The sequence below is a fragment of the Telopea speciosissima genome, chromosome 6 (assembly GCF_018873765.1).
Source record: "Telopea speciosissima isolate NSW1024214 ecotype Mountain lineage chromosome 6, Tspe_v1, whole genome shotgun sequence".
Lineage (NCBI taxonomy): Eukaryota > Viridiplantae > Streptophyta > Magnoliopsida > Proteales > Proteaceae > Telopea > Telopea speciosissima.
In genome coordinates, this window is record NC_057921.1 from 65,356,591 (window position 1) to 65,383,275 (window position 26,685).

Genomic DNA, 26,685 nt, shown 5'->3' on the forward strand with positions numbered 1-26,685 from the left:
TAGTGAAATTTAAAGGGAATTTCAGCGTTGCACCTTTGATGGTCTATGGCTTTTCTTCTTCGTTGGTTTTTTCATAGGCCTTTTTGTTAGACTTAGCTACATAATTTACCCAGTAGAGACCTGGAAGTCCCAATACGAATTTTGTCTAGGTCTCCGCCACATGGCTCAATAGTATATAGGATTTAGACCCTTAGATCTATCATTCCTTCCTTATCCAAGAAATTAAATAATATGAGTCACACAGGCTTCCTGAAATTGGGAGCCCAGTTGTATACTTATGGAGTTACTAACATTCAAGTGTGAAATTATGTAATACAAGAATGTGCACCCGTGTAGCCATGTAGGTCTTCCACTTTATAAGATTTGGCTTAGATGTTCTCATGTTAGTCAAATCAGAACCACACCAATAGTGGTAGTTTTTCTCTTTTGTTAAAAGGGGATTTGAATACTCACACCATAATGAAACAGGACCCACATTTACAGGGTTGGTTTTCTATTCTCTAAGAATGGGGCTTACTTTTCCTAGTTTTGGTCTGATAACTACTTCCATCTCTAAAATGGTATGATGAGAAATGAAAAATCTTCTATATGCTTTTTTTTTTTGTTTTTTTGGGTTGGGGGGGGGGGGGGGGGGGGAGAGTTGTTAAACTTTGTATATTTACTTTGGTAATTCGGCTACCCCAAGTATATGTTAACTGGTCGGGCTCCTCTCCAGGACGGGATGGCATCCAACGCACATCCAATGGCTGCAGAGTCATGATGCGTACGCCAGTACACAACCGTTGGAGGTCACGTTTGCTAGGTGTCGACCTCTACACCCCGAACTTCATCGCACTGCACCTTTGGGGATTGAAGAGGATTAAATTTTGTGACTTTTGATCCATTATCATGTCCAACACAACACGGAAATTATGAGTCTGATTCCACTGCAACGTTTGAACGCGACTTATTTTATTTCAGAAATGTTCTTAGGCATTCTAAATGGCAGTGGATAGCAATTCGGTTCTCCTCCAGCCGTGGCGGGAGCTAGAGGATCCAACAGCCAAATGAGGGGTGTTTGGGTCATTTCATAGGCGGGGGCCCTGTGAAATGACCAAACCCCCTATTTTGGTTGGGCTGGATCCTCCAACTCTCGCCATAGCTGGAGGGAAGCCAGATCCAGTGGATGGGACATGTGTGATGCGTCGAGCGGTGAACATGTACTCTTTTACCTAAAAGATGTTTCCTCCCTTGTAAAAGTGAGTCTTTAAAAAATTAAAGTAAATCTTCGAATAACCAACGGTGATAATAAATCGTCACCATCTTATGTGGCACACAAGGGACAAAACCCATACTTAATTCTTAAATAGGACAAAAGTTATTAATGAGTAATCATTTAAGGGAAAAAGAATGCTACCAATTCAATGGCTTTACATAGGGAAAAAAAATCCTCTCCATTGCGGATTTGGGAGCTCGATACGTGGATCGATGTGACATCCAATGGTACTGAGCTCAAGAAGAAAGAAAAGAGAATTAGATCAATCAATCTTGCACCGTTGGATGAAGCATCATCCATGTGGTGAGCATTCAAGTCCACACTGCAATGCTTCACAAGATCAGTGCACTGCAAAGGATTTTAATCCCTACATAGGAGCACACAAAAGTATCACCCTGCCCCCATGAAATAAAAAATTGCATCTATATTGATGCCCTTGCACCCCATGCTAGTGAAGACACTACACGACCATACACTGATCTCTTGCCTTCTTTTAAAACATAATTGATTAATAATCAGGTTAACTTTCTTATTACCCAAAATACGTTAATTTCAAATTTGAAAGACTGAACCATCCATCCAAAAAAAACAAAAAAACAGAAAAAAAAATGAGAAAACTACCCTTTAGATGAGGATGAGGTATCTCGGATCTTTATCCTCTCAAGTATAGTGCACTGTCGAAGGTGTCCACTGCACTTGGAAGGAGAAAATCCAATGCACAAGTAAGGTACACCGCACAAGTTAGGTATCTCAGTTCCAAAAATAATCGTCTATAATTCCTTAAAAGTGTGCAGTGCAACAGTTCGGGGTGCAGATGTCAACATTTGGCAGCTCGGACATCTAAAGGTGTTGAGCTCGAGAAGATAAAAAAATGAAAGTCAATAAGTTCAGATCGTTGGATGTCCGAGTTGCAAGCTATCGACGTCTCCAGCCTAAACTGCCACATTGCACACTTTTAGGAATCGTAGAGGATTAAAATTAGAGATGTGAACAGATCGAATTCGGTCGAATAGTGGCATTATCATATTCGTATCCATTTATATTTGGACGGATTCAGTTTGTTTCCGGATAGTGATTTTTGAATACGGGTTCTCCTAAATGGATATGAATGCCGATCGAATAAGAATTTTTGACTATCCGTTGACATATTTACCGTTTTTTATGATGAGGGTTAGGATTGAGACTTCAGAGTTCAACAACTACCCTTTCTTCTACTCTTCTTAATTTTTTATTTTCTCACTTAGATATGTGATTTCATGTATCACTGCATAAAACAATATATATAAACCAATAAAAAATATAGAAAAAGAATCACATTATTTTAACTTATAAAATTATAAAAATAATATAACAAAATCCAATAAGATAACTTAAAAGGATAGAGGAACAATATTTTATTACCGTCGGATTGCTAAACAAATCAGATAATAATCGATCGCATAAGGGGATTATCATATTTGTATCCAATTAGTTTCGAAGGAACTCAAATTTTCCTAAACGGATACGAACGCGGATTGAATACGAATTTTCAAATATACGTTTACATCTCTAATTAAAATCCATCTCAATTTTCAACTTTGTGGTTTTCTTCGCATGTTTTCAAGTGTCAACTCAATCAAATAACCGACAAAATTGGATGGATGATCCCAATGACATGCATGCTTAATTGAAATGTACCAAAAGAAAGTTCAGAAAGATGGAAGTTGGTAACATCAGATCCACACCATCAATGTTTCTGGTTTGTTATCATATATGCTACACGTAAAGACGTGACATGCATACTAAAACTAACCAAATATAAGAAACTAAAAATGGGAAAGTCGAATGAAATCGATCCAGATTCCATATGTCCATATAAAAACAAGAGAAAAGTTAGGAACTGATGATGAAGTTGCATATCATCGAAGCTAGAAAAAGTCGGAGATGGTAGGGAGCTTGATCTCCCCCTTGGTTGACAGAGGCAGCGTAATATCACCGATGATCGGCAAATCGAACGTGAAACCCAAATCCAACTCGTAGTCTATGTCCCAATCCGCCCCTATGTCCCTCGCCAAGCTCACCAATATCGTATACGGCGTCTTCACCGGCACGTCCAGCACTGTCGTCACATTCCCCGGCAACGATCCCGGGTCCGGAATTGTCCCCGACGCAATCATTCTATTCAAACGAAAAATTAAACGAGACGGGAAAAACTTCAAAACTGATAGAACACGTTAAGTGAAGTCATTTAACCTATCCTATACTAGACTGGTCCAATCTAACGCTCATAGTAATTACTAACCTGGTAGCGCTCTTGAGGGTATAAGATATCTCACAAATAGGTATTGAGGTGCTGTAAGGATTGCTTACGGAGACCTTGGCATTGAATGTGACGGAATCGCGGCTGAGGTTCTTGAAATCAACGTCGGTCACCGTCGCTTCTGGTTTCTTTATGTTCGCGATCTTCTCTGCTACGAAGTTTTTTGCCTTGTCCACCAGGTCTGACATTTTGCAGATCTTCTTCTTCTTTTCCTCCTTCTCCTCCTCTTCCTTTCAGCTTAATTCTCTCTTTCTCTCTCTTCAAAATTGTATATATGATTCACCAGTCCCCTTGATATCTGCAACACAGATCCTACTCCTGCGGTGAAGGGAATCATTTTTCTTTATTAATTAGCGTTTCATTGGGAGCCATTTGGAGCCATCGGATTGGCTCTTGCTTAATAGCTTAATTCTCTCTCTCTCTCTGTGTGTTCAGAATCGTATATATGATTCGCAGTCATCCTACTCCTGCGGTGAAGCGAATCATTTTCACTATTTCGGGTTTATGCATATGGAGCCATCGCATTGGTTATTACTAGGATTTCATGGGTGTGTTATAAAATGACATGTAAATCCGCCCACAATAAGGGGTGAGAGTTTATGATGATATAGGGGCACGGTTATAGGTATAGGTATTGACATCAGAGACTACGGTGACACAGATGTCGAAGACTACTTTCAAGGCCTCCATTGAAAACTACCTTACATTGGAAAATTATGAAGGTTTTATCATGTACTTTTGAGTTTTGAGAGGACATAATGGGTTGAGAAGAAAAGCTATTCAGACACAAGGATATGTTTCTTACGCTTAACAACACCATGTAAAGCTGATACTTCAATCCATGCATAGGAGTTCAATCACTAAGGGTGAGAGGATCTTTGATAGGGAAAAAGTTCTCCACGCATCCAATGTTTTGTATGCTATTTGCATGGCTTGGGTCTATTCTATAAATTTTTTTGGGAGAGAGAATGTTGCTTGGTCATGTAGTTCCTTTGTAGTGCAGGAGACAATGGGAGAGCACGTCATTGCCAGGCATTCAACATTGGGGGCGGTGTGGTCATTTTTCCACCCCTATGTTTGGGCATAGGGGCTGTGACCAAGCGGCATTTTTTTCCCCAATTTTTCTCTACTTCCCTGACCATGTGTACCTCATGTAGATGATTGTTCCTACACTGTTAGTGTGAGGACTGGGGACTACTATCCCATCAAAATAGTAATAATAAGGGCAAGAGATCGTTGCTTGCTCGTGTAGCATCTGTATCAGCGTAGGGCCAGTGAGCATGCACTTGGGTTATCAGCACGGATGGAATTTTTAATTTAAGAAGAGACTGTCCGGACCATAATTTTGCATGCTCATATGTATCTTGGCGTAAGAACCACGCTATAAACAATGTTCTTTTTTCCTAATCACACATTCACAAGTTCCAAGTTCCAGTCAATTATGCACACGGATCTTCTATGGCGTTGCTGCCCGAGTGGCCATAGTAACGCAGGCACGATGAGGAGTGCAATGGCCGCATTACCCCTATTCAGGCAGGGGTAAGGCGGTAAATGCATGCCTCACATGATCTGCACTGCTATGGCCGCTCGGGCAGCTGGGCCGTAGAAGATCTGGATCCATCAATTATACTAGTAGTTGCTTTGAAAAAACCAACAAGATTATTATTATTATTATTTTTAAGAAAGGAATTGCATGGTGTTCCCCCCCAACATGAAACTTTACTTTAGTCAACTTATGATACTCTAGTACATTGTAAACAAATATGCATAAAATGTAATAGATTAATGTGAAAATGTTCTCGGTTAGGGGGACACTCTCATTGGCTACCGCATGCATGTGGCCTCTGCGTTCTTCCACAGAGAACGCTCTCCCTAGATTAATCTATCAATCTCCTTAAATTGGCTTATGCTATCACATAATCTTATATATTAATTACTTTACTTACTCTGCCATTATTGTATATATATATATATATATTTTTTTTTTTTTTGGGAATGCCTGAGAGCGAGGTCCCTGCGCCTACGCAGGGGCCAATGGGAGTATGTGCAGAAACTTCAATAGGGGCGGGTTTATGCCTTTCATGGGGGGTCATTTTGCCTCATGCTATGTTTGAGCACCTGAGCCACACTCGCAGATAAAGTTCTATTCCCCTTTTTTTTTTTTCATAGGAAAAACTCATTTGTACCTGCTTCAACAAGAACCATCCTCATTGTGCCATATGGAATAATGATGTGGCAATTTCAATCTAAAGCCTAGTTTCAATCAAATACCCTCAAAGTATTTTTGTGAACGCCAATAGTAATCCTACCACTAGTATGCATTTTCTCATAGTCTTGAATTTTGACACATGGAAAACTCTATGATCAAATTTTGCATGTGAGTAAGAGATTTTGATGTCTAATTATCGGATCCAGAACCTCTACTATCGAGCTGCCCAGCAGGACCGTGCTGCCCAAACACGGTGCTGCGTGCAATGACCGCCTTACCCTCACTCGGGCAAGGCGTTTGAGCAGGGGTAAGGTGGATATTGCGTGCAACACCGTGTCTGGACAGCACGGTCTTACCAGACAGCTCGACAGTAGAGAATCCAAAGTGCTAATTGTCCTCAAAATTTAAATCACATCGTTTTTGTGATATGATAGATATTTGAGCTGCATTAATAACCTTATAAAAATGGCACACAAAGATCAATTATTAAGATATTTTTTTAGTAGAAAGAATGTTTATTCTACAAATGAGGCATGTAAGATTGCAATGAGGAAATTTGCTCTCCCAATGGCTCCTTCATAAATACTCTCTACAAAGGCTTTTGAGAAGGGGGCAAAGCATGGTTTTAGTGCACGGTATTGGAACGGGTATCGGCAATATATAAAATCGATATGATATCGATACGATATCGGCCTAGATCGATTGTATCAGACAAAATTATCCTTGAAATTCCTTAAAAAATAAGTTTTTTTACCATTTTATCCCTTGTCTGTATCATGCTGCCGATACGATATCAACACGATATCAGTGACTTGCAAAACCGATACATATCGTCTGTATCAAACGATACGATACCGATACTTAGAACCATGGGCCGAAGGGCCGTGTGCTTCCCAATTTACACGGCTTGGGCTTGGGATTTTTCTTTCCAAAAGGTTAAAAGGTCATGTCACTATTGTAAAAAGCTTTTTGCTCCTGGACGAATAAATCCCCCTATTAATGGGTTTGAAAAAAAAAAAAAAAAAAAGGTCCATCTTGAGTAAAAAGGATATCTTGTAATTTGTCTGGTACGAAGGTCAAAGTAAGGTTTTCAAATATGAAAAAGGAAACGATTCAATGCTGCAGTCCTACGTCAAAAGGTGGGATATTGTTATGGAAAGTTGATGGCCTACCCAACTACTCAAAATTTAAACTTTCAAGACTCTCTCCTTTGAATTTGCAGTGCCTTGCCCTTTAGGTCTTTTACCAATACACCCTCTTTCTGGATAAATTTACAGTTTCATTCATTCTCCAATGAGAGTCCCCATTGTTTTTTTTAGGGTAGCAGAGTACCCATTGTTTAAAAACTTGGAATTTAGTATAGGATGAAAAGAAGTATAAAAATAATGGAGAGGTTTGGACACACCGCTGGCTTTTTTAGAACTAATGGTTATATTTAATGGAGAGCGGGAGATAGAGACGTAAGGGGGTTATTTCTATAGGGGGTGGGAGAGATATACACTTAGGTTGAGAACAACACCAGCGTGCCCAACTTTTACTGTAATAAAAAAATTAAATTTTATTTGCTCTCATAAAGTTTCTTTCAAAATTAGTTCGAGTTTCCCTTCAACCTTGGTGAAGGGAGAATTCTTTCATCCATGACCTAGATAGCATAGAAAAAGGATTGAAAAATAATGAAAGAATTATCGACTTTGTATAATAGAGGAGTAATAAAAACCCTAAATGGGTGTACTTATCGGTTCCTAAAATCACATCCAATGACAATACAATTAGGGAATCTCTTCAATGAGGATGAAGAAAAACTCTTTTATTTTTCTTGATCAATTACCAAATAATATGTTCTTAATTTTCTATATTTTTTTTAGAAATAAAAATCTAAATACATTTATGATCAAGTGGAGTTTGGCATTAAAAAAGGGAAAAAAAAATCAATTATTCCAAAAGAGTGAATTATATGAACTACTGCAGTAGTTTCCAAATTTGTCCTTATTAGCTGGACTCAAACAGCGAAAGAAATTAATCCTGTGGGACAAGGACAAGCTGGATATTTACGATGGTCAGCCTGAGAAGGGCATTTCCGTAATTATGAAGAAATAGAAACCTATTTTTAAGCCTACCTAAATACTTGCGCTACACGAACCAGTCGCCGTGAAAGACGTCCAGTTCTTATTTCATTTTTACTGCTCTGCTCCCTCGCACAACCCAAATTCACAATTGCGAGGGAACGAAGAAAGAGCGCGAAGCCGAAGGTACCAGAAGAAGTCCAAAACCATCTCCTGAGTACTTCAGTGGTCACTGGAGTGTGATTCGAGAGACACACACAGAGAGGAAGGGAGAGGGAGAGAGAGAAAGAGAGAGAGAGAGAGGGAGGGGGAGGGGGTGGTTCGTGAATGGCAGGAGCTATTACTCAGCGACAGCCAGGCTCGAGCACCGATGGAGCTGTTGCTGGTGCCGGTGCTGGTCAAGTTTACACAGCTTCAAAGAGTTATTTGACGAACTCGATTCACGTCTCGGGCGTGGCTACGCGTTTAGCCATGCACATAGGTGGACAGCGGACGGATCCGTATGAGTTCTTCCAACTTTGCCTCGCGTTAGCCAGGTATTTCTCTCTCATCATAACTCCTCTCTACCCGAACTGAATCGGCACATTTGAGTTTACTCTCTCTTTTAGCTCTTTCATTTCTTTTCTGGTTTGAAATTTATTCTTGTATCTGAGTCCTCTGTGATTTATGTTCATCAAATGGAGGATGAGATTGGGGCTACAGTACTGAACTGTAATCGAATCGTAGGACTTGAATTTTGGATTAGCATTGGGACTTGAGTTTTTTTTTTTTCCGGTTAGTCCTGGCGTGGAAAGTATTCATGGATAATGAAGATTTAATATATTTTTTTTGGTGGATGGAAGGTTATCTCTTCCATCAATTGATTGCTATGGCGTTGTGAGTATGTTGTAAATAGTGTTCTTCTGGTTGTACGTGTCGCTGATTAATGTGTTTGGGTTCCTCCGGAAAAGGGTTTTTGGGGAGTAATTTTGTCTAATAGTTCATATGCGTTCAAACTTTCTCTGCTTTCTTATTGTGTATGAGTCGCCCGGAATACAATTCTTTAAGTTTAAGAACCATTGGATGAGTTCCATTTCTTAGTAGCGCATAATAATTTATGTCCCAAAAAAAAAGGTATTACGGAATTAGCTCCCATTTTGGTTTAAGTTGCTTTAGGTTAACAGGGGATTATCTTTTTGAGGGCCTTTACGTTTTTTCTTTCTTTCTTTCTCTCTCTCTCTCTCACACACATTAATAGTTGTTGTGAGATCATTATGGGGAATTTACTTTATGTTAAGAGGTTGAAATCATGTCTATTACTGCTTAAAAAGACAACTATTTCTTTAGATTATCGTTTTTATAAGATTGGAAAATGTATTACTGTAACCTAGATGTGTGGCATGGGTGGTTTTTTGGGAAGCTTTGTGCTAGTGAGGGAGGTCTAACTTAATTTGGTATGTATCACTTGTTATAGCTTGCTGTTGCATTGGGATTCCTTCGATCTAATATACCTCAAAACCAGTAGTTTTCCATTAATAATGGATTTTATTAGGAGAGGAAAGGAGAGTGTGAAATACAAAATACAAAAATACAGCACTGAATCTACATATATCTGGGCACATGTAAAATGAGATATTGTGCCCATAGTTCGAAAACTCGTCTTGACTTGATGTCTCGACTAGATCAAGACGACCGAGATCTCGAGATCTCAGCGAGTTTGGGCATTTTTCTTTTTTGTTTTGGTATGATGTTTCAGTGGACAAATGACCACATTTGGCTCCGAAACTTTAAGGGAAGTTTGTTTTAGGTTTAATAAACATATTTAAATCTTCACATTGTAAAAAAAAAAGCACCCAATTTGGTGTTTTGGATTTGTACCCTTGGTTGCCAGTAAACGACGAGCCCTTATGTAATATTGCCTATTCTACACATTGTTGAGTGATATGAGTCATACTTGGCAAGTAAAACAAGTAAATTATGCAATAATGGATGAAGAAACATACTATTGAATAGGGAAAGAGAATGCCACCCGGTCGCGTAGCACATGCCTCCCCTGCACCCTGACACAGGGGCGCACGAAATGACCGTCACACCCCCTAGAACCCCGTAAATGACCACGGGTGCAGCTCATTTCACACGCTCCTGTGTCAGGGTGTAGGGCGGCTTGTCTGGCATGATCGGGTGGTGTTCTTTCTCCCTATTGAATAAGTGTTTAAGAAATAGTTAAAGACTCAAAGTTTCTACTACAAACTACAAAGTACAGCAAAGTGTGAACAATGCATATTGCATAGACACCCCACCCAAGTACAATGAACAATACATAAGTCATAAACACCCTACTACCATAGGCTTCCACGTCCCAACTCCTAACAGTACAATACTATGAGTATATGACTGCCTATTGATATGACCTATGACGTGCTGGATTGGGCCCACTCAATCGATCTATTCGTAGTGATGTGGCAACCCCCAGTAGTGTATCCCAATAGTATTGAGTAATGATGTGGCCAAAAAGTCGAGATTGTGTCTTTTTACAGGGCACTTTGTACCATTTTGGTGAAACGATACAAAAGTACTGAAATCTCGCCGAAATTTTGGTCGAGTTTTTCGAATTAATGACAGTTTGAGATATCGGCCTATAACTCGTCTCGACCAGCTTGAGTTTCTTGAGTTTTTTGAGATCTCGGTGAGATTTAGAACTATGATTGTGCCCCTTCCTCTAGTTGGTGATCAAAGCTTTGCCACGCTTCCAACCCAATATAAAGTACTTGAACTTTGCTTGATGAACTCTGGCGGGGACATATCAGACCTTAATAAAAATGAGGGCAATGTCATCCTTGTTGTCCCTAGAGACACCTTTAATATTTTGTTGATCATTGGTTACCTAGAGAGTTTGCATTAAAGTTGAAATTGATTGGCACCATACCTCTGGCACCAAAGAAGAAAAAGGAGATGGTTGGTCGATGAGATTCTATGGCATCATGGGTTTCTTGAAGGTAAATTGATTGTGGAAGTGTGGAACTCATGAGACTTCTTTTCCTTTTGTATGAAAAACAATCCAACCAACACCCCCCCAAGAAAAATGAAATAGAAGCTTTAGCTTTGGCAACACCAGGTGTGTATGATTCTCTTATCTAATCTGAATTTAGTGAGCTCAGATAGGATCTGCCTATCCAAGCTAACTTAAGCAAGGAAAAACCTACGATTGGCCAATCTGCTTTCTGATTCAGCTCAATCCTTGATCCCTAATCCCAATGTCTTTGTCTTTCGTGGGCTTCACCATTTATGCTTTCTCTAGCTCAGCGGAAGAGGGGGATTAGATATCTTGGCCCTTGTTCAAGGCCTAAAACTTGACCATTCACTTTGACTTGGTTTTGAGAGATTCATACGGGAAGGCAAATAATGGTGCCTTATGGTTGTATGGATTTCTCAAAATTGGGTCCTTGGACTTATATAATCTTATAAAAGTGGACCAGGGTTTGGATTTGACATTTAGCACCTAATTCAATTGAATCCCAAGTGTGAGCATGTCTCTTTAGATTAACCAAATGCCAAGGTTACAGATTTTGTGTTGTAATCATTATTGCTTGTTTCCCTTATTGGGTTGGTGCAGTAACAATTTCATGGACTGGCATGAACCTGTTTGTAAGCCCAGACCGAGAGGAATCGGATTCAAATATGGTTTAGGTCCACTAGGATATTTAGGGGTTATTTATATAACTTGAGTTTTATATTATTTGGAGATATATTGGGGAAGTAGATGTGTAGGAGTCTTTATTTAGTTTTATTTTTCTAATTGAATTGTATTTCTGTAATTAGGGGTTTTTATCTTTATATGCATGTAGCCCTACGATTGGGATTAGAGAACTAGTGAATTAAAGAATTTAGTTTTGAGTTTACTGTGGTGTCTGACTGTCTAAGGTGTGGGCCTGCTGGCCGTGCGTTTCCCCTCCTAACTTGATTCAGACCTGAATTCTCATCTCAGGTTGGACCTTCTTTTTTATATGCTCCTCTGTTCTTTTCCTATTCTTTCTTCTTCCATCTGTTTCATCTATTCCTTCTTTCTTGCTTTCCTCTCATCATTACTCTGTTTCAGCATTAACTGGTTCAGTCATAGAGAGAGAGAGAGTTGATCTTTCTCTGTTGCTCTTCTTTTAGCATCAAACTCTGGGATTGGAAACTTTACTTGTGTGTGACCAGTTTTGCAGAGTCTAAGCCCGGCAACCTGTTTGAGTAGGGGTTTCAAACCAGGTTCAGATCCGAACCTGCAACTACCACCTGATAGTAGTTGCAGGCTCCTATTTGTTTACCCTGGCATCAATTTGGTCAATTAACGTATGTAACCAATGGGTCTTCAAGATTCCGACCTCCTCCTAAAGTTTCAGTTTGATTGGAACCCAAACAGATGAATTCTCTACGGAAGTGGGAACTGGTTTGCTATTGGTTCCTCGCTGGTTGATTGGAAGAAAAAACACAATAGTTGGCCAAATCTGCCCTTTCCTTTGCACGTGAGTCCTTATATGTCCCTATTACCAATTAGTGATGCATGAGTTGCCCTTTTTAATAATTTCCTCTTAAATAGAAAAAAGAAAAAAGAAAAAAGAAAAAAAAAAGATGCTAACCAATCTGTTCCTTCTATTTGGAATGCTAACTTCACCTTAATGCTAATAATATTTATCAAAATGCCACCAATTGCTAAAAGTTACCATTTGCTAGGCTATGGTGGTTTCAAAAGTTAAAAAATACTAATTTTGTTATTAATGAAGTATTTTTAGAAAACTGGCAGCCTGCCGGTGTAGGGACCGACAAGGTTTTAGAAAATGTAACGGTGTAAGGGCTGAAGTGTAGAAATTCTGGAGTGACCAGAATGGTAAATAAAGCATTAAGATTCTGTTGATTCCACCAGAGTCATTTATCTAGAAAGCTGTAAATTCTGAGTTCCAGAATGGTAAATAAAGCTGTAATGACTGGCATCCTTGGTTGAGATGTTCAGCCTCGGTCGGTCAGATCATTAGTAAAATAACAGTATGCACACATCACTGTAGAAAAGTAGTAATGACCGACATCCTTGGTTGATATACAGCCTTAGTCAATCAGATCATTGGTAAAATAACACAACACACACATCACTGCAGAAAAGTAGTCAACCACCTACAAGCCTGTCAGATGCTAGGGAATTCGTTGAAAAGAAAACAAAAATGGGGGAAGGATACACAATTTATATGAAGAAATGGAAGCAAGAATGCTTGCGGTTTACCTGGAGACTGTGTCAACTCAGAGGTGCGGGGCCCTTTAGCAGTATTTCGACTGCACAGGTATCACCGGATACTTTCTGGGGTCAACAAGGAATCTCAGATACTCAGTCGCTTTGGGGAGAGGAGATTGCAGGAAGAACGTCACTGATGTTCTTCCCTAACCTCCAGGGCTCTCAGCTTTCACTCTTTTTGGCTATAAGAGGGGTTGTCGCTGGTAATAGATGTGTGTGTGTCTCTCTCTCTCTCTCTCTTCTTCCTTTCTTCTCTTTCCCTACCTCATTGGTCCAAGGGGGGGGGGGGAGAAGAGAGCATCAGTATAGGGGGAACATATAGATTTGTGTGTGTGTGTGTAATGAGGTGGGGGGGGGGGGACTGTGGGTGAATTCGGATATGAGGGGGAGTGTGTATGTATGGGAGAATGGGGCTGTGTATGTGGAATCCAGATGTGGTGGGGAGTGAGTGTATTGTGTGTGTAGTGGTGGTGATGGGGAGTGATTTAGTGTAATGTGTGTGTGTGGGGGTAATAGGGTGTGTGTATGTGTTGTGTGTTTTGCCAAAGATAAGAGAAAAGGGTGAAGGGGGATGGGTGATTCGGGTGTATGTAGGTGCCTCTGTGTGTCAAACTGTCAATGAGATGGTGAGGAAGAGAAAGAGTGTTGAGGGTAAATCCCCTCCTCTTTCTTATTTCTCTTCCCTTCCTTACCCCACTGTTTTTAGGGAGGAAGGGATGAGAGACTGCCAATGCTGGGTATCTTACATGGTAGGGGCTTGGATGTGGGAGAGGATAATGAGGAAGAAGGAAAAAGAGAGGGATGGAAGGGTGTCAAAACCTAAAGTGAATCGGTCAAACCGGCCGGCCGATTGAGATCGATCCAAACCGAACCGAGGCCTTATCTGTTTGGCTTCGGTTTGCAGGTTAGAGCACCATTCGGTTTCGACTCAGTTCAGGCTAATTCGACGAGCCACCGATTGGCCCGACTGATGGTACCGAACGCGAATACTGAAACTGTTAGATATATGGCCAGAATACCGTGGGGGTATTCTGGACCTCTTTTCTTTGTTATTTTATTAGTTTTGTATTATGTGGTTTAGTCCCACATTGCTACCGTACATATGTTTACTGTTTTATTACTCGTATAAATAAAGAGTGCTTGGGATGAATAGATTATCCAAGCTTTCCCTAATTTAAATCTGTCCACATGGTATCAGAGCAGATTTCGAGTTAGGGACAAAACCCCTCCTTCGAATTTCAGTTTTCTTCTCCCTCTCTCTTTCGATCTTCTTCTCTTCTAGTTCTCTCTTTCTTCTCCCTTGTTCTCTAATCCCATATAGGGCAGCACTGATGAGGTGATCATGCGATCCAGTTGCTGCCCCCATTACCTCTTTTATGCACTATAATTCTGCTCGATAAGGACCTGCCAAGCCTGCCTGCGATATTGGATCTTCAGTTTTTTTTGGAGCTTGCTTCTACAACAACTACAAGGCATTAACTCTTTCCTTTGAAGACCACAAACTGCAGCAGGGTTCCTTTTTTATTGGTTCAGTTCTTATCTCACAGATTTGAAGACCTCCTTGAGATCGATCCTACTATCACAGGGTTTTTTGCAAAACCCTGACACCTATCGATCTTGGAGTTGTTGCTGCCCATTGTTTTTGATTTTCTGCAGGTTATTTCCTCCAGTATAGAGGGTTAATTGACCTCAGTTGAAGCCACTTTTCTGCAGAATTTTGGACTCCTTATTACCCTCATCGATTTCAGCAATTCAGGTTTTATCAAAAACCCTGACATTATTGATATAGGGCTCTTCACTGCTGCTGTCTCTGATTTTTGGGAGTTAGTTCAGCCTTCACTTGAAGACATTATTGGACTTCTTTACTGGCAGTATGGGTGACTCTTTCGATTCTTCAGCTACTTCAGATCAGCCATCTACCGATGGTCACCACAAGACTGACTACCACAGCTTCACACCAAATCCTATTAAACTTGATGGCTTGAATTACGTTTTATGGTCCAGATCTGCCTCTTTTGCCATTGCTGGCCGTGGTCTCACCGACCATAATAATGGCACTAGTGTTGACCCTCATCGCCCCAGGCCCGCTTCAGACAGGTGGCTTACTAATAATGGTGTTCTCATGTCCTACTTAATTGACTCAATGACTACAGATTTGCAGCATAACTTTCTTCTTCTAGACACAGCTGCACAGATTTGGGCTGCTTGCAAGGAAACCTACGGGCAGCTTGACAATGATGTACAGGTATATGAACTTAGGCAGAAGGCCCTCCATACCTCTCAAGGTGAACTTTCAGTTTCGAAGTACTATGCTACTCTACGCAGTCTGTGGCAGCAATTAGACCACTTCTCTGACTTCCACTCGTCTACAATTGCTGATATTGCTTCCTATAAGCAGCATGTGGACAAGATCAGGGTCTATGATTTTTTGGCTGGCTTGAATGTGGAGTATGATCCAATTCATGTTCAAGTGTTGGGCCATAAGCCTTTTCCCACACTCGAACAATCTTATTCATTGGTTTCATCTGAGGAGAACCGTAGGGCTGCCATGTTGCACCCTCCTATTACTGATAGATCAGCTCTCAAGGCTGCTGCCCCGGCCCCTTTTGCACCTAGTGGCACTGCTTCTCTTGGTGATTCTACTACAGGGACTGTTGTTTGTGAGCACTGTCACAAACCCTATCACACCAAAGAGAAGTGCTTGAAACTTCATGGGAAACCGGCTGATTTTGAAGCTAAACGGGCTGCCAAGACAAAGATAAAGATAAAGACCAAGGCCCATCAGACTGAGATTGTTACTGCAGCCCCTACTACTGACGCTGGTCTATCCCAGGATGATCTACAGGCCTTCCTACGTATGCTCAAGACTTCCGCTGCTGCTGCCTCTACTACATCAGCTACTGCCAATTCCTTGGCTCCTTCAGGTTCACACTTTGCCCGGTCAGGTATTCCATTTGGAGGTCATTGTGTTTCTGTGGCTTCCCATCTTTGGATCATAGATTCTGGAGCCACAGATCATATGACCGGTTCCTCTAGTCTGTTTCACAGATATTCTCCCATTTCTGGGAAAGATAAGGTCAAAGTGGCTGATGGGTCCCTTTCTTCCATATCTGGAAAAGGACTTGTCAACTGCACTTCCTCTCTTCCCTTGTCTTCTGTTTTACATATTCCTAATTTTACTACTAACATTTTTTCCATTAGTAGTATTACTCGTGATCTTAACTGCAAAATCACTTTTTTTCCATCTCATTGTGTGTTTCAGGATCTGGACTTTGGGAAGATGATTGGATTGCGTAAAGTGCATGGTGGCTTGTACCTGCTTGATGACGGTCGCTTCTCTCCACCACCATTGCCTTCTTCGCTGCATCAGAACTCCTTGGTCTCTTCTGAACTTTACCAGTGACACTCTCGGTTAGGTCACCCCCCTTTAGGAATTTTAGCTCATTTATTTCCTAGTTTGGTCACCTTACATACTAGGGATGACTTTTGTTGTAAGACTTGTGTTCTGGTCAAACAGATACGTTCAACTTATCCTATTTCAAATAAAGGGAGTTCTTGTTTTAATTTGGTATATTCTGATGTTTGGGGCCCTAGTCGCAAGCCCTCTATTTCTGGTCATTGTTGGTTTGTCTCTTTTATTGATTGTCATTCTAAGAATACTTGGGTTTATCTTTTGCACACTAAAAATCAGGTTTTCTCATGTTTTCAGTATTTTCATAAGATGATTCAAACTCAGTTCTAGGTTACTCTCCAAATATTGAGAAGTGATAATGGAACCGAGTTTATTGAATCACAATTTCAAAAATATTTGGCTGATCATGGCATTATTCACCAAACTAGTTGTGTTGATACCCCTGCCCAGAATGGTGTGGCGGAAAGAAAAAACGCCACTTGTTGGAAATGGTCAGGGCTTTGATGTTTGCAAGGAATGTTCCTTCTCAATATTAGGGGGATGCGGTTCTCACTGCTGCCTATCTCATCAATAGGCTCCCTTCTCGGGTTCTTAATTCCCGTACCCCCTCTGATATTTTACTGGGCCATTCCTCCTTTATTGTCCCTCTCAAAGTATTTGGGTGTGTGTGTTATGCTAGAGATACCAGATCTCCAGGCAAACTTGAGCCTCGAGGGCTCCGTTGTATTTTCTTGGGTTATTTTCCAACCCAGAAAGGTTATAAGTGTTACCATCCCCCTTCCCGCTGTACCTTGGTGAGTATGGATGTTGTTTTCCATGAGACCCTTTCTTATTATTCTTTACCACCTCTTCAGGGGGAGAGTTCTAGTGAAGATGTGTCCTTTGAGATTCCTCCACTGAAGGTTCCTCTAGCTGCTGTCCAGCCTCCTTTACCACCACCCACGGCTGCTGCCCAGCCTCCTTTGACTACGGCCCAACCTCCTTTGGATGATGTCCAACCTCCTCTGGCTGTTCCTCCCTCACCTAATGGGAATCCTTTACAGGGGGAGACCATAGAAAATAGTGTTGTTAATGTTCCTATTCAGGGGGAGCTGACTCCAGTCTAGAGAACTATTGGTGAATTTCAGAAGAGAATTGACAACTCCAACATACTCACCTACACAAGGGGCAGAACCAACAGAGGGCAGTTGCAATCCACTTTAGCACCAATATCCATCCAACTGCCGGCTCCAGATCCATATCCTCCATCTCCTGGTAATCCCTCTTCTTCCGACCTACCTATTGCACACCGCAAAGGTACTAGGACTTGTACTTTACATCCCATATCTCGTGTTGTTTCTTATAGTTCTCTTTCTCCATCTTTTCGTGTTTTTGTATCTTCTCTTTCTTCTGTTTCGATTCCTAAAACTTGGCAGGAAGCATCTATAGATGGAAAGTGGAAGGCAGCAATGTTGGAAGAAATGAGAGCACTACATAAAAATAATACATGGGAGCTTGTGACTCTTCCTCCAGGAAAGAAACCAGTTGGATGTAAATGGGTCTTTGTGGTCAAACAGAAGGCTGATGGTTCTGTGGATCGATATAAGGCACGTCCTGGTTGCAAAGGGGTTCACTCAAACTTATGGAGTTGACTATCAGGAGACCTTTGCACTGATGGCGGCTCAACACTGTCGGGTGCTATTATCTTGTCGCGGTAAATCTTGGGTGGGATCTTCAACAGTTAGATGTAAAGAATGCCTTCCTCCATGGGGAGCTTGAGGAGGTATATATGGACATTCCACCAGGCTTCTCTGATGACAGGACCAGGGGCAGGGTCTGTAGACTGAAGCGTGCACTTTATGGGCTGAAATAGTCACCTAGGGCATGGTTTGGCAGATTTCACAAGGCTATGATTTCAGCAGGTTATAAGCAGAGTAATGCTGATCACACTTTGTTTATCAGACGAGTTGGTGACAAGGTAACTCTTCTCATAGTCTATGTGGATGATATTGTGGTCACTGGTAATGATGGTGATGCTATCAGGGATTTGAAGCTTCTCCTTGGCCATGAGTTTGAGGTCAAAAATATTGGTCCTCTGAAATATTTTCTAGGGATAAAAGTTGCTCGCTCTTCAAAGGGCATCTTTCTTTCTCAAAGAAAATATGTCCTTGATCTATTGACTGAGACAGGGCTGCTAGGCTGTCATCCTTCAGATACTCCTATGGAAGCTACTACAAAACTTAGGGAGAAAGAGGGTGAGCCTGTTGACAATGGTGTTTATCAGCGGTTAGTGGGCAAGTTAATCTACCTTTCTCACACACGACTTGACATTGTAGTTGCTGTGAGTTTGGTGAGCCAGTTCATGCATGATCCCTATTCCTCTCATATGGATGCAGTCCGTCGTATTTTGAGGTATTTGAAGTCTGCTCCAGGAAAGGGAATCCTTCTATCTCCCACTGGTCATCTTAAGATTGAAGCCTATACTGATGCCGATTGGGCTGGTTCTCCTGACAGGAAATCTCTCTCTGGTTACTGTTCCTTTTTGGGTGGGAACCTTGTCACATGGCGTAGTAAGAAGCAGAATGTTGTGGCAAGGTCCAGTGCTGAAGCCGAGTTTCGTGCAATGGCCCAAGGAATTTGTGAACTTCTGTGGCTTAGAGGATTATTGTAGGATATTGGTGTTGCTGTCCATCTTCCCATGATGCTTTATTGTGACAATAAAGCAGCCATTAGCATTGCTCATAACCCTGTCCAGCATGATCGTGCTAAACACGTGGAGGTTGACCGACATTTCATCAAAGAGAAGCTTGAAGCCGGCCTCATTTGTGTTCTCTTTGTGAAGTCTACTGATCAACCGACTGATGTGTTCACTAAGCGATTGAGTAGCAAGCTGTTTCATCCTATCTTAGTCAAGTTGGGCATGCATGATATATATGCTCCAACTTGAGGGGGAGTGTTAGATATATGGCCAGAATACCGTGGGGGTATTTTGGACCTCTTTTCTTTGTTATTTTATTACTTTTGTATTATGTGGTTTAGTCCCACATTGCTACCGTACATATGTTTACTGTTTTATTACTCTTATAAATAAAGAGTGCTTGGGATGAATAGATTATCCAAGCTTTCCCTAATTTAAATCTGTCCACAGAAACCAACCCCCAAACCCTAAAAACCCTACCTTATCCCTACCCCTAAACAGTCTATACCTGAAACGAAAAACCAAACCGAACCAAACCCAACTGCACGATTGACACCCTTAGAGGGATGGCAGGTGAGTGCTCTCAGTAGTGGTAATGGAGGGTGTGGTTGGTGTTCGGGTGTGATAGGCAAGAAGGAGAGATGGGGAGAGACCTTGGATATGGGGTAGCAAATGAGAAATAGCGATGGAGATGGTGGGGTGGGGTGGGGTATTGTAGTCATTTTACCTGATGAAACCCTGAAATGGTGTTTCCTTCGCACCAAATTTAAGATTTTGGCTATATATGTTAAAACACATTTATACTCGAAGTTTTGGTCAATTTTTGTAATCTTCACTCAACAAAACCCTGATTTCTCCGGTATTGAGATTTCTGATGAGATTCCAAGAGACTCCAGTCATTATTGTCGCACTATCCCCGGGCTGGCAAAATTCAATGTCTACACATGTCCATACCACCTCACACAACTTTCTCTCTACTTATCTTGTATCATAGCTTCTCTTAAATTGTCTTTCGAATGTTACCTTATACAAAAAAATAGTTTCAAATGCTATAATAGAATTTGTCCTAATCCACTCCTACCTTTTTTTTTTTTTGGGTCAATACTTACAAAAACTACATCAATTGTGGAAAGATATCAATTAGGAGTTGAGATTTGGTTCTCAATTTGATAGCGATGCAATCTTCATTAATATCGTAGTTGAGCCTTATATAATGTAATCATGATGAAATACCAGGGGAGAAGGGAATGGTTTCCAATAGGATTACTGATATGCTATTCGAGGCCATGTGTAAAGCACATGCATTCAACCATTTAGAGAAAAAACATTTATGCAGACAAAGACAGGCACGCTTGTGTAAGAAGTAAACTTTCTTCTCTACTCTCTCTCTCTTGCAAGTTGCATATGAATTAGTCAGTTTCTCATTGCTGAGTCCTTTTTCTGCGTGTAAAATTGAATAATGATGCCATTGCTACTCTTTTACATATTCCTGCATAATTTGTTGGTAAATCTTGAATATGTTTTACTTTGTTCTGTAGTCCTTAAATGTGGTACAAATGCTAATATGATCCTGTACTCTTGATCTTAATGAGCGAATAATTTCAACTAGTTATGCATGTTACTTTGTTTTCCTTGCCATACTGGACAAGATTTCCTTTGCCGAATGCAGAGGTATTGATTATGCAGTTGCAAACAATGAGGTTCCGGCTCGAGCTCAAGAATTACCAATAGTGTTAAAACAGGTAACTTTTGGTCGCATAGCAGAGACTTTTGGGTTCTGTACTTATTTCCATTTTTGTATTAATGGTACAATACTGCGGATTAGAATGTGCTTAACTATTTGAGTACTAACCTTGAGATATCGAAGTATACATAAATGCTCATAAATTTTGGCTCATATTTTACATTTTGGTCAAATTCTCAATAGAAAATTGCTTGTACAACAACAACAAGAAGAAGCCTTATCCTAACTAAATGGGGTCTGCTACATGGATCCTTACCCTCCAATCAGTTCTGTTTGAGGTCATACTTGATACAATGCCCAAGTTATGCATGTCTTTCCTCACTTATCTTATGGTCATGTTAGGTATGCCTCTGGCTCTTTTAGCTCCTTCAATCTGAATCAATCACTCCTCTGTAGGGGTGTCAATCGGTTGGGCCGGGCCGGTCCGGTCTCGGTCGGGGCCTAATCGGGCTGACTCACATTGGGACCTCGCACCGTGACCAGCCCGTTTATGTAAACGGGTTTCATAGGCTGGGCATGGTCCCATTTATAAATGGTTGGTCAGGTACCGGTCTTTAATCTGGCTAATTGGGCCTTGGATGGGCTTTAAACGGGATAATGGCACATTTATTTCTAAATGGGCTCTAAACGGGCTATAGACAGGCTTTAAACGTGTTGGGCTGAGTAAACGGGCTAGTAATTGGTTGGTCCCGGTCGGGCACCCGTTTCAGTCTACCACTTTGTTCACCATTCTATTGATCCCTAACCTTCCTCTTGAAATTTCATACACATAACCCTCACCCTTAGGCGACTCACTAGCAAAGCCCCATCTCAAAGACCAGTTTGATTAGAGAGTTTCAAATCGAAAATCAGTCCTGAATTTGTTCTTCCATCAAACCTTAGTTGCAGCCTCTTGAATTCATCCTTGCATTCCATCTTGTGTATCTATTGGTTGGAATCGTTGGACCCTTGAACTGACCCCAAGAGGGTATCTCAGTTGGCAATGACCAACACCTCATAATTAAGAGAGGTCATGAGTTCAAATCGACCTCCCCTAGGAGCTTTGTGTCAAACTGACTTTGTTTGAGAGCGTTTTCTCATCTGGAACCATCGCTGGTTTGGTATTCTATCGTGGGTTGGTAGGGAGAAGAAAGGGTTCTTTGGCTAAAAACTAAAGGTGCCATTATTTACAAGTTTACCCTTATTTCTTAAGTGGCATTGAATCCTCCCTTTTATTTTCAAAATTCCACATTTGTCACTTTTTTTTAAACTTATTTACCTTTATGTCCTAAAGTCCTCTTTCCCTTTCCAATAGTCTTGAATTATGCTGTGAAATTACAGAACTGCCACTGACCATCTTATTTGAGTTTCTTTGATTGGGTGGACCCATAAGCGATCCAAACTGGGTTCTGAGAATCCCAGATTGCATTATAAGTTTTTTGCAAAATAGTGGATTTGCTAATGCAGTTTCCAATGGAACTATTTTGAGCAGGTCAGATTGGCAGTCTAACTGTCTAACTTGAAGAACCAATTATTGATCCTAATGGCAGTACAAAACTCATGGCCGTCAATAGGTTGTTCTTGTTACTGCATTTGACCCCTTCCATTATCTTGATAAACTGATCTACATGTGCTGTTACCTTTAAAGGCTTAGTTTCTATATTAACCAGTATTCCAATTGTTATAGTTAAAAAGGAAAAGACCCTTTGTTTTCAGAATAGCATTATTTATTAATAATGTTGCCCATTGTTTTATTTTCTACTGGTCATCAATCTTATTTTCATTGTAACTATGCTATGTAGGTATACCATCGTAAAAACATCTTCAACATCGAACCTGTTATTGTGGTGCTAATGGCTTCTGTCAAGGTATTGGTTATAAACATACTTATGCCATTAGAACATTAGAAAGTGACCCATTCTTTACTGAAACTCTGAATGTTAAGTCAGCAACACTTCCAAATGTCACTTCTTACATTGCATTCGTCTTTAGGACGATATAGTCATGTTTTTAGTGTTGATTTGCATGATAGATTAAGTGCATATACCACTGTAGGAGTATAGTAGAAGACATTTTATTTCACTGCTTAGTTTTGTATTTATTTTCTTGTAACAAGTTGCCCCACTACTGTTATCGGTAAAGTTGTACGATTGTTATTGTCTACTACTAAACTTATCCTTTAGCCAGGAAGTTCTTGTAATTTGTAAAAACTTTTACTTCTATCTTTTATGGTTATCTCAAAGTTGCAGCTCACAGCAACAGTTAGAATATTTTGTTATTATTGTTAAGAACAAGAAACTCTTTGTATAGCCCAGTGTCAACCTTCTGTACTTATTCCTGAGCACTAGCCCCACTTGGTTGGTGAAGTAATATCTGATATGTAGCCGTGCCGTGTAGGTTATGTAAAGGCCACAGAGAAAATACTTTAATTGCCTTCCACCACTGAATTTCTTATGGGAAGCCTGCTACAAAGTGCTTATCCAAGCTTCCAAACCCCTTCGCCCCCCCCCCCCCCCAAGAAAAATGAAAAATACAGAAGAAAAAGAATAAAAATACTTGCAGGTTGTTCCCTTCCCCTTCTATTGAGTGACTGCTCAATGTCTCTGATATAATAAAATGTGCATTAATCATTCCATTCTCACCAATCCAATTGACCCCAAAACCACTGAAGACAATTGCTAAGATTATTAGTTTAATTTTCCAAGTATGAGTCATGAATGTAAGCCTCCTAAGATTAAAAAAAAGGGCGTACCCAGTGCATGAGGCTCCCACCACTGCGGGGTCTGGGGAGGGGTTGTAATGTAGGCAGCCTTACCCCTGCTTTGCAGAGAGGATGTTTCCAGACTCTCGAACCTGTGACCTCTTGATCACAATAGAGTAAAACCTATTAATTAGGAGTTAAAGCCTCCTAGTTTATCACTTTGACCACTGTTTTTCCTATTGCTGACTCAGAGGCCGAGACTACGTAAAAGTAAAAAATTCGAATGATGCAAATCTTGTATGTCATTATGACATCCTTGACACATGCTTTTCTGGTCATATGTTGAATATAAAAAAAGGGCGTACCCAGTGCACTAGGCTCCCGTCACTGCGGGGTCTGGGGAGGGTCATAATGTACGGCCTTACTCCTGCTTTCGCAAAGAGGCTGTTTCCAGACTCGAACCCGTGACCACTTGGTCACAATGGAGCAACCTTTAACGTTGCACCAAGGCCCACCCTTGAGTATAACTATTCTAATTTTACCAGAACGAGGAGTTAGTCTTTAAGCAGTCAATTGTTTAACTGCAACTCACTACCCAACATCTGGTCAACATCAAACTTAAGACACTTGTTAAAAAAAATCTTAATTTATTGTGCAGCTGAAATATTACAACAGTTTTATGGTTGATGAAGGAGAAATTGCCTCTGGTACTGGCTGTTGTTGGCCCTGATATGGTGATTTCAGATGAACCATTAGTCGTTGATCTCTACTTTTTTGATTTCAAAAGTGATTTTCAAACACATTCATTCTACAATGTTCATTTAGGTCAAGCTGCAGATAGACTTTTGGATTTCTCTTTTGAAAGAAAAAAGTAAATAAATTAGTTCTGTTTACCTTGGTATTGGTTGGCTTACCTACAAATTCATACAGGAGAGTCCATTGTATAAATTCCATCTGGTAATCTTATATACTGCCTGAGCAGCTTTACTCAGAGAGCAGCCTCTCTGTCTTTGCATGGTGATGCAGCACCAAGTAGGAAGAAGAAGAAGAAGAAGAAGAAGAAGAAGTCCTGACATTAGGGCTTAGTTTGGGAGCCGTAGATTATGATTGCTTTGTTAGCATTTTCCATAGTTTATTTTCTGTTTTTAAATTGAGCCGGTTCAAAATTGGTTGCATCCAATTGGTTCAATTGGGTCAATTTAATTTATTTAGCTAAGTGTCTTTTAATTTAAGTTATTAGGGGTAGATAGGTCAATTTACTGTTTTAAGTTATTAGCTTTAGTTTTAATTCCTTCCCTTCCACGATTGATCAAGGAAGAGGTTAATTTGTAGTAGGATTTGGCCTAAGGCCATACTTTAAATAATAGAATATCGTGGAGGCTCCCCCACAGTTTATAGAATAAAAAAATTGTGTTAGCTTGGCTGCCATTGCTGCTGCTCCTTGTGAGTGTGGGCATCCTTGTGGATTTCAAGGTGGAAAGGGATTGATGGAATCCAATTGACTCTTTACGCCGTGATGGCTGGGAGGATCTTCTTCAGCTGGAAGTTGGTTCTATCCTTCTATCACATAGCTGCTGCCTCCATTGAAGACTTGCTGCAACCGCAAGTAAGTTTGAAACCCCATCCCCATTCATCTTCTCCTAATCTTCTAATTCCCCCCCTCCCCCAATCGATCCCCTTTATTTTATTTGAATTCTCATAAACCCTAGTTAGTCTTAAACCTGTCCAGCCTTCATCCTTCATCAGTTCTCATCCAAAATTTAGACAGTCCCTTCTCCTCACCCCTCACACTCGACTTTAAGTTCTGCCCCTAATTATCATTCAAACCCTAGAATCCCCATCATTCATTAATTCCCCAAAACCCTAAAATTCCAGAATCAGTAACTTCCAGTCATCAAAAACCTACCATATTTGGATCGAACCTTCCCCTCCCTGCCTGGAATATTCGATCCCAACCCTAGCCCTAAACTCTCATTAGAAACCCTGATTTTGACCTAGATTCTATAACCCAAAACCCGAAACCCTAATCCTAAGTTTCTGAAATTCAATTTTTTTGTTAAACATCATCCAAACCTACGTTATTAGACTCCCTAAAACCTGCCCATTAAAACCATATAAGAATTACCCCATTTCCCCAAGCCTACCCTAGAAAGTGGCCTAAAACCCTAATTCTGCCAATTCGAACCAGCAGCCCCCTTTGAGATCCTGTTGCTTGGCCTCTAATAGGATCCTTATCCTATTTAGAGCTACATTACATGGAGGTGGTCAACTGTCAATAAAATAAAAGTACTTCCTCAATTCTTTATTTTATGGTTCTCTTAATAGAAACTTGCTTTTGAATATTATTTCTCTTTAGCTGTCAGATATTTGTTCATTTGAGATGAGTTATTTTTACTAGCAAATTCAGTCTTCAGTGCTATATTATTTTCTACTTTCTGTTAAATTGCTCATATCTTTCCCAACTTTTCTTAGTGCCTAGAATTCTTATGCTGATTTACTGTTTGCTTTGGTAGAGTGCTTGTAGGAATGGATGGTTTCTGGGTAAAGATAATGAAGAGCTTCTTACCCTGGCGAATGAGGTTTCAGACATTTCTCAATTTTAAACTCTTCTTGTATTTGATTCATTGTTATATACATAAGTGCCTAAATCTAGTCTCATTGTATTTAGATTGTGAGTGGCTTCTGTAGCACGGGTGATATGAACATCGAACCGAGCTCAGCTTTTTCCACTATTTCAAAGATTATTTCCAGGTATGACTTTCCATCTAGCTTCGCTCCATTCTGCAGATGGACTTCTATTCGTTGAATGTATCTATTCTCCGCTAGTTATTCCATCTTTTTTTCTTAGAAAAGATTTTATAAATTGTTAAGCTAGGCCCCCAGCAATAGAAAGGCTAGCTGCAACCATGGTATAAAATCTCGCGAAATATCGGCGATATATCGCGATATTTCGTGAATCTCGACATGACCGAGATACGAAACAATGTCGAAATAAAAGTACAATAACTCGTCGATATATCGAGATATTTCGACGATATATCGTGGAACTCACGATATATCGCGAGATATCACGATATATCGCGAGATATGAAAGTGACAAT

The 26,685-nt window shown here is 40.4% G+C and overlaps 2 protein-coding genes across 4 annotated transcripts in view; one reads left to right on the forward strand and one right to left on the reverse strand.

Moving 5' to 3' along the window:
• Window positions 1-3,162: 3,162 nt before the first annotated feature.
• LOC122664712 (desiccation protectant protein Lea14 homolog) lies at window positions 3,163-3,802 on the reverse strand. The gene is made up of 2 exons (XM_043860660.1): window positions 3,537-3,802; window positions 3,163-3,412 (listed from the first exon to the last, which is right to left on the reverse strand). The coding sequence occupies exons 1-2, from the start codon at window positions 3,740-3,742 to the stop codon at window positions 3,163-3,165; spliced, it is 456 nt and encodes a 151-aa protein (XP_043716595.1). The 5' UTR covers window positions 3,743-3,802.
• Window positions 3,803-8,122: 4,320 nt separating this feature from the next.
• Window positions 8,123-26,685, forward strand: part of LOC122664685 (E4 SUMO-protein ligase PIAL1-like) — a 62,538-nt gene continuing 43,975 nt past the window's right edge. Inside the window, exons 1-5 of one of the 3 annotated variants that reach the window (XM_043860625.1) lie at window positions 8,123-8,362; window positions 20,830-20,902; window positions 22,686-22,751; window positions 26,098-26,163; window positions 26,253-26,335. In XM_043860625.1, coding sequence (XP_043716560.1) covers window positions 8,154-8,362; window positions 20,830-20,902; window positions 22,686-22,751; window positions 26,098-26,163; window positions 26,253-26,335 — 497 coding nt within the window. In that variant the 5' untranslated portion in view covers window positions 8,123-8,153. The remainder of the gene's footprint in view (window positions 8,363-20,829; window positions 20,903-22,685; window positions 22,752-26,097; window positions 26,164-26,252; window positions 26,336-26,685) is intronic. The other 2 variants (XM_043860626.1, XM_043860627.1) reach the window with 2 other exon arrangements.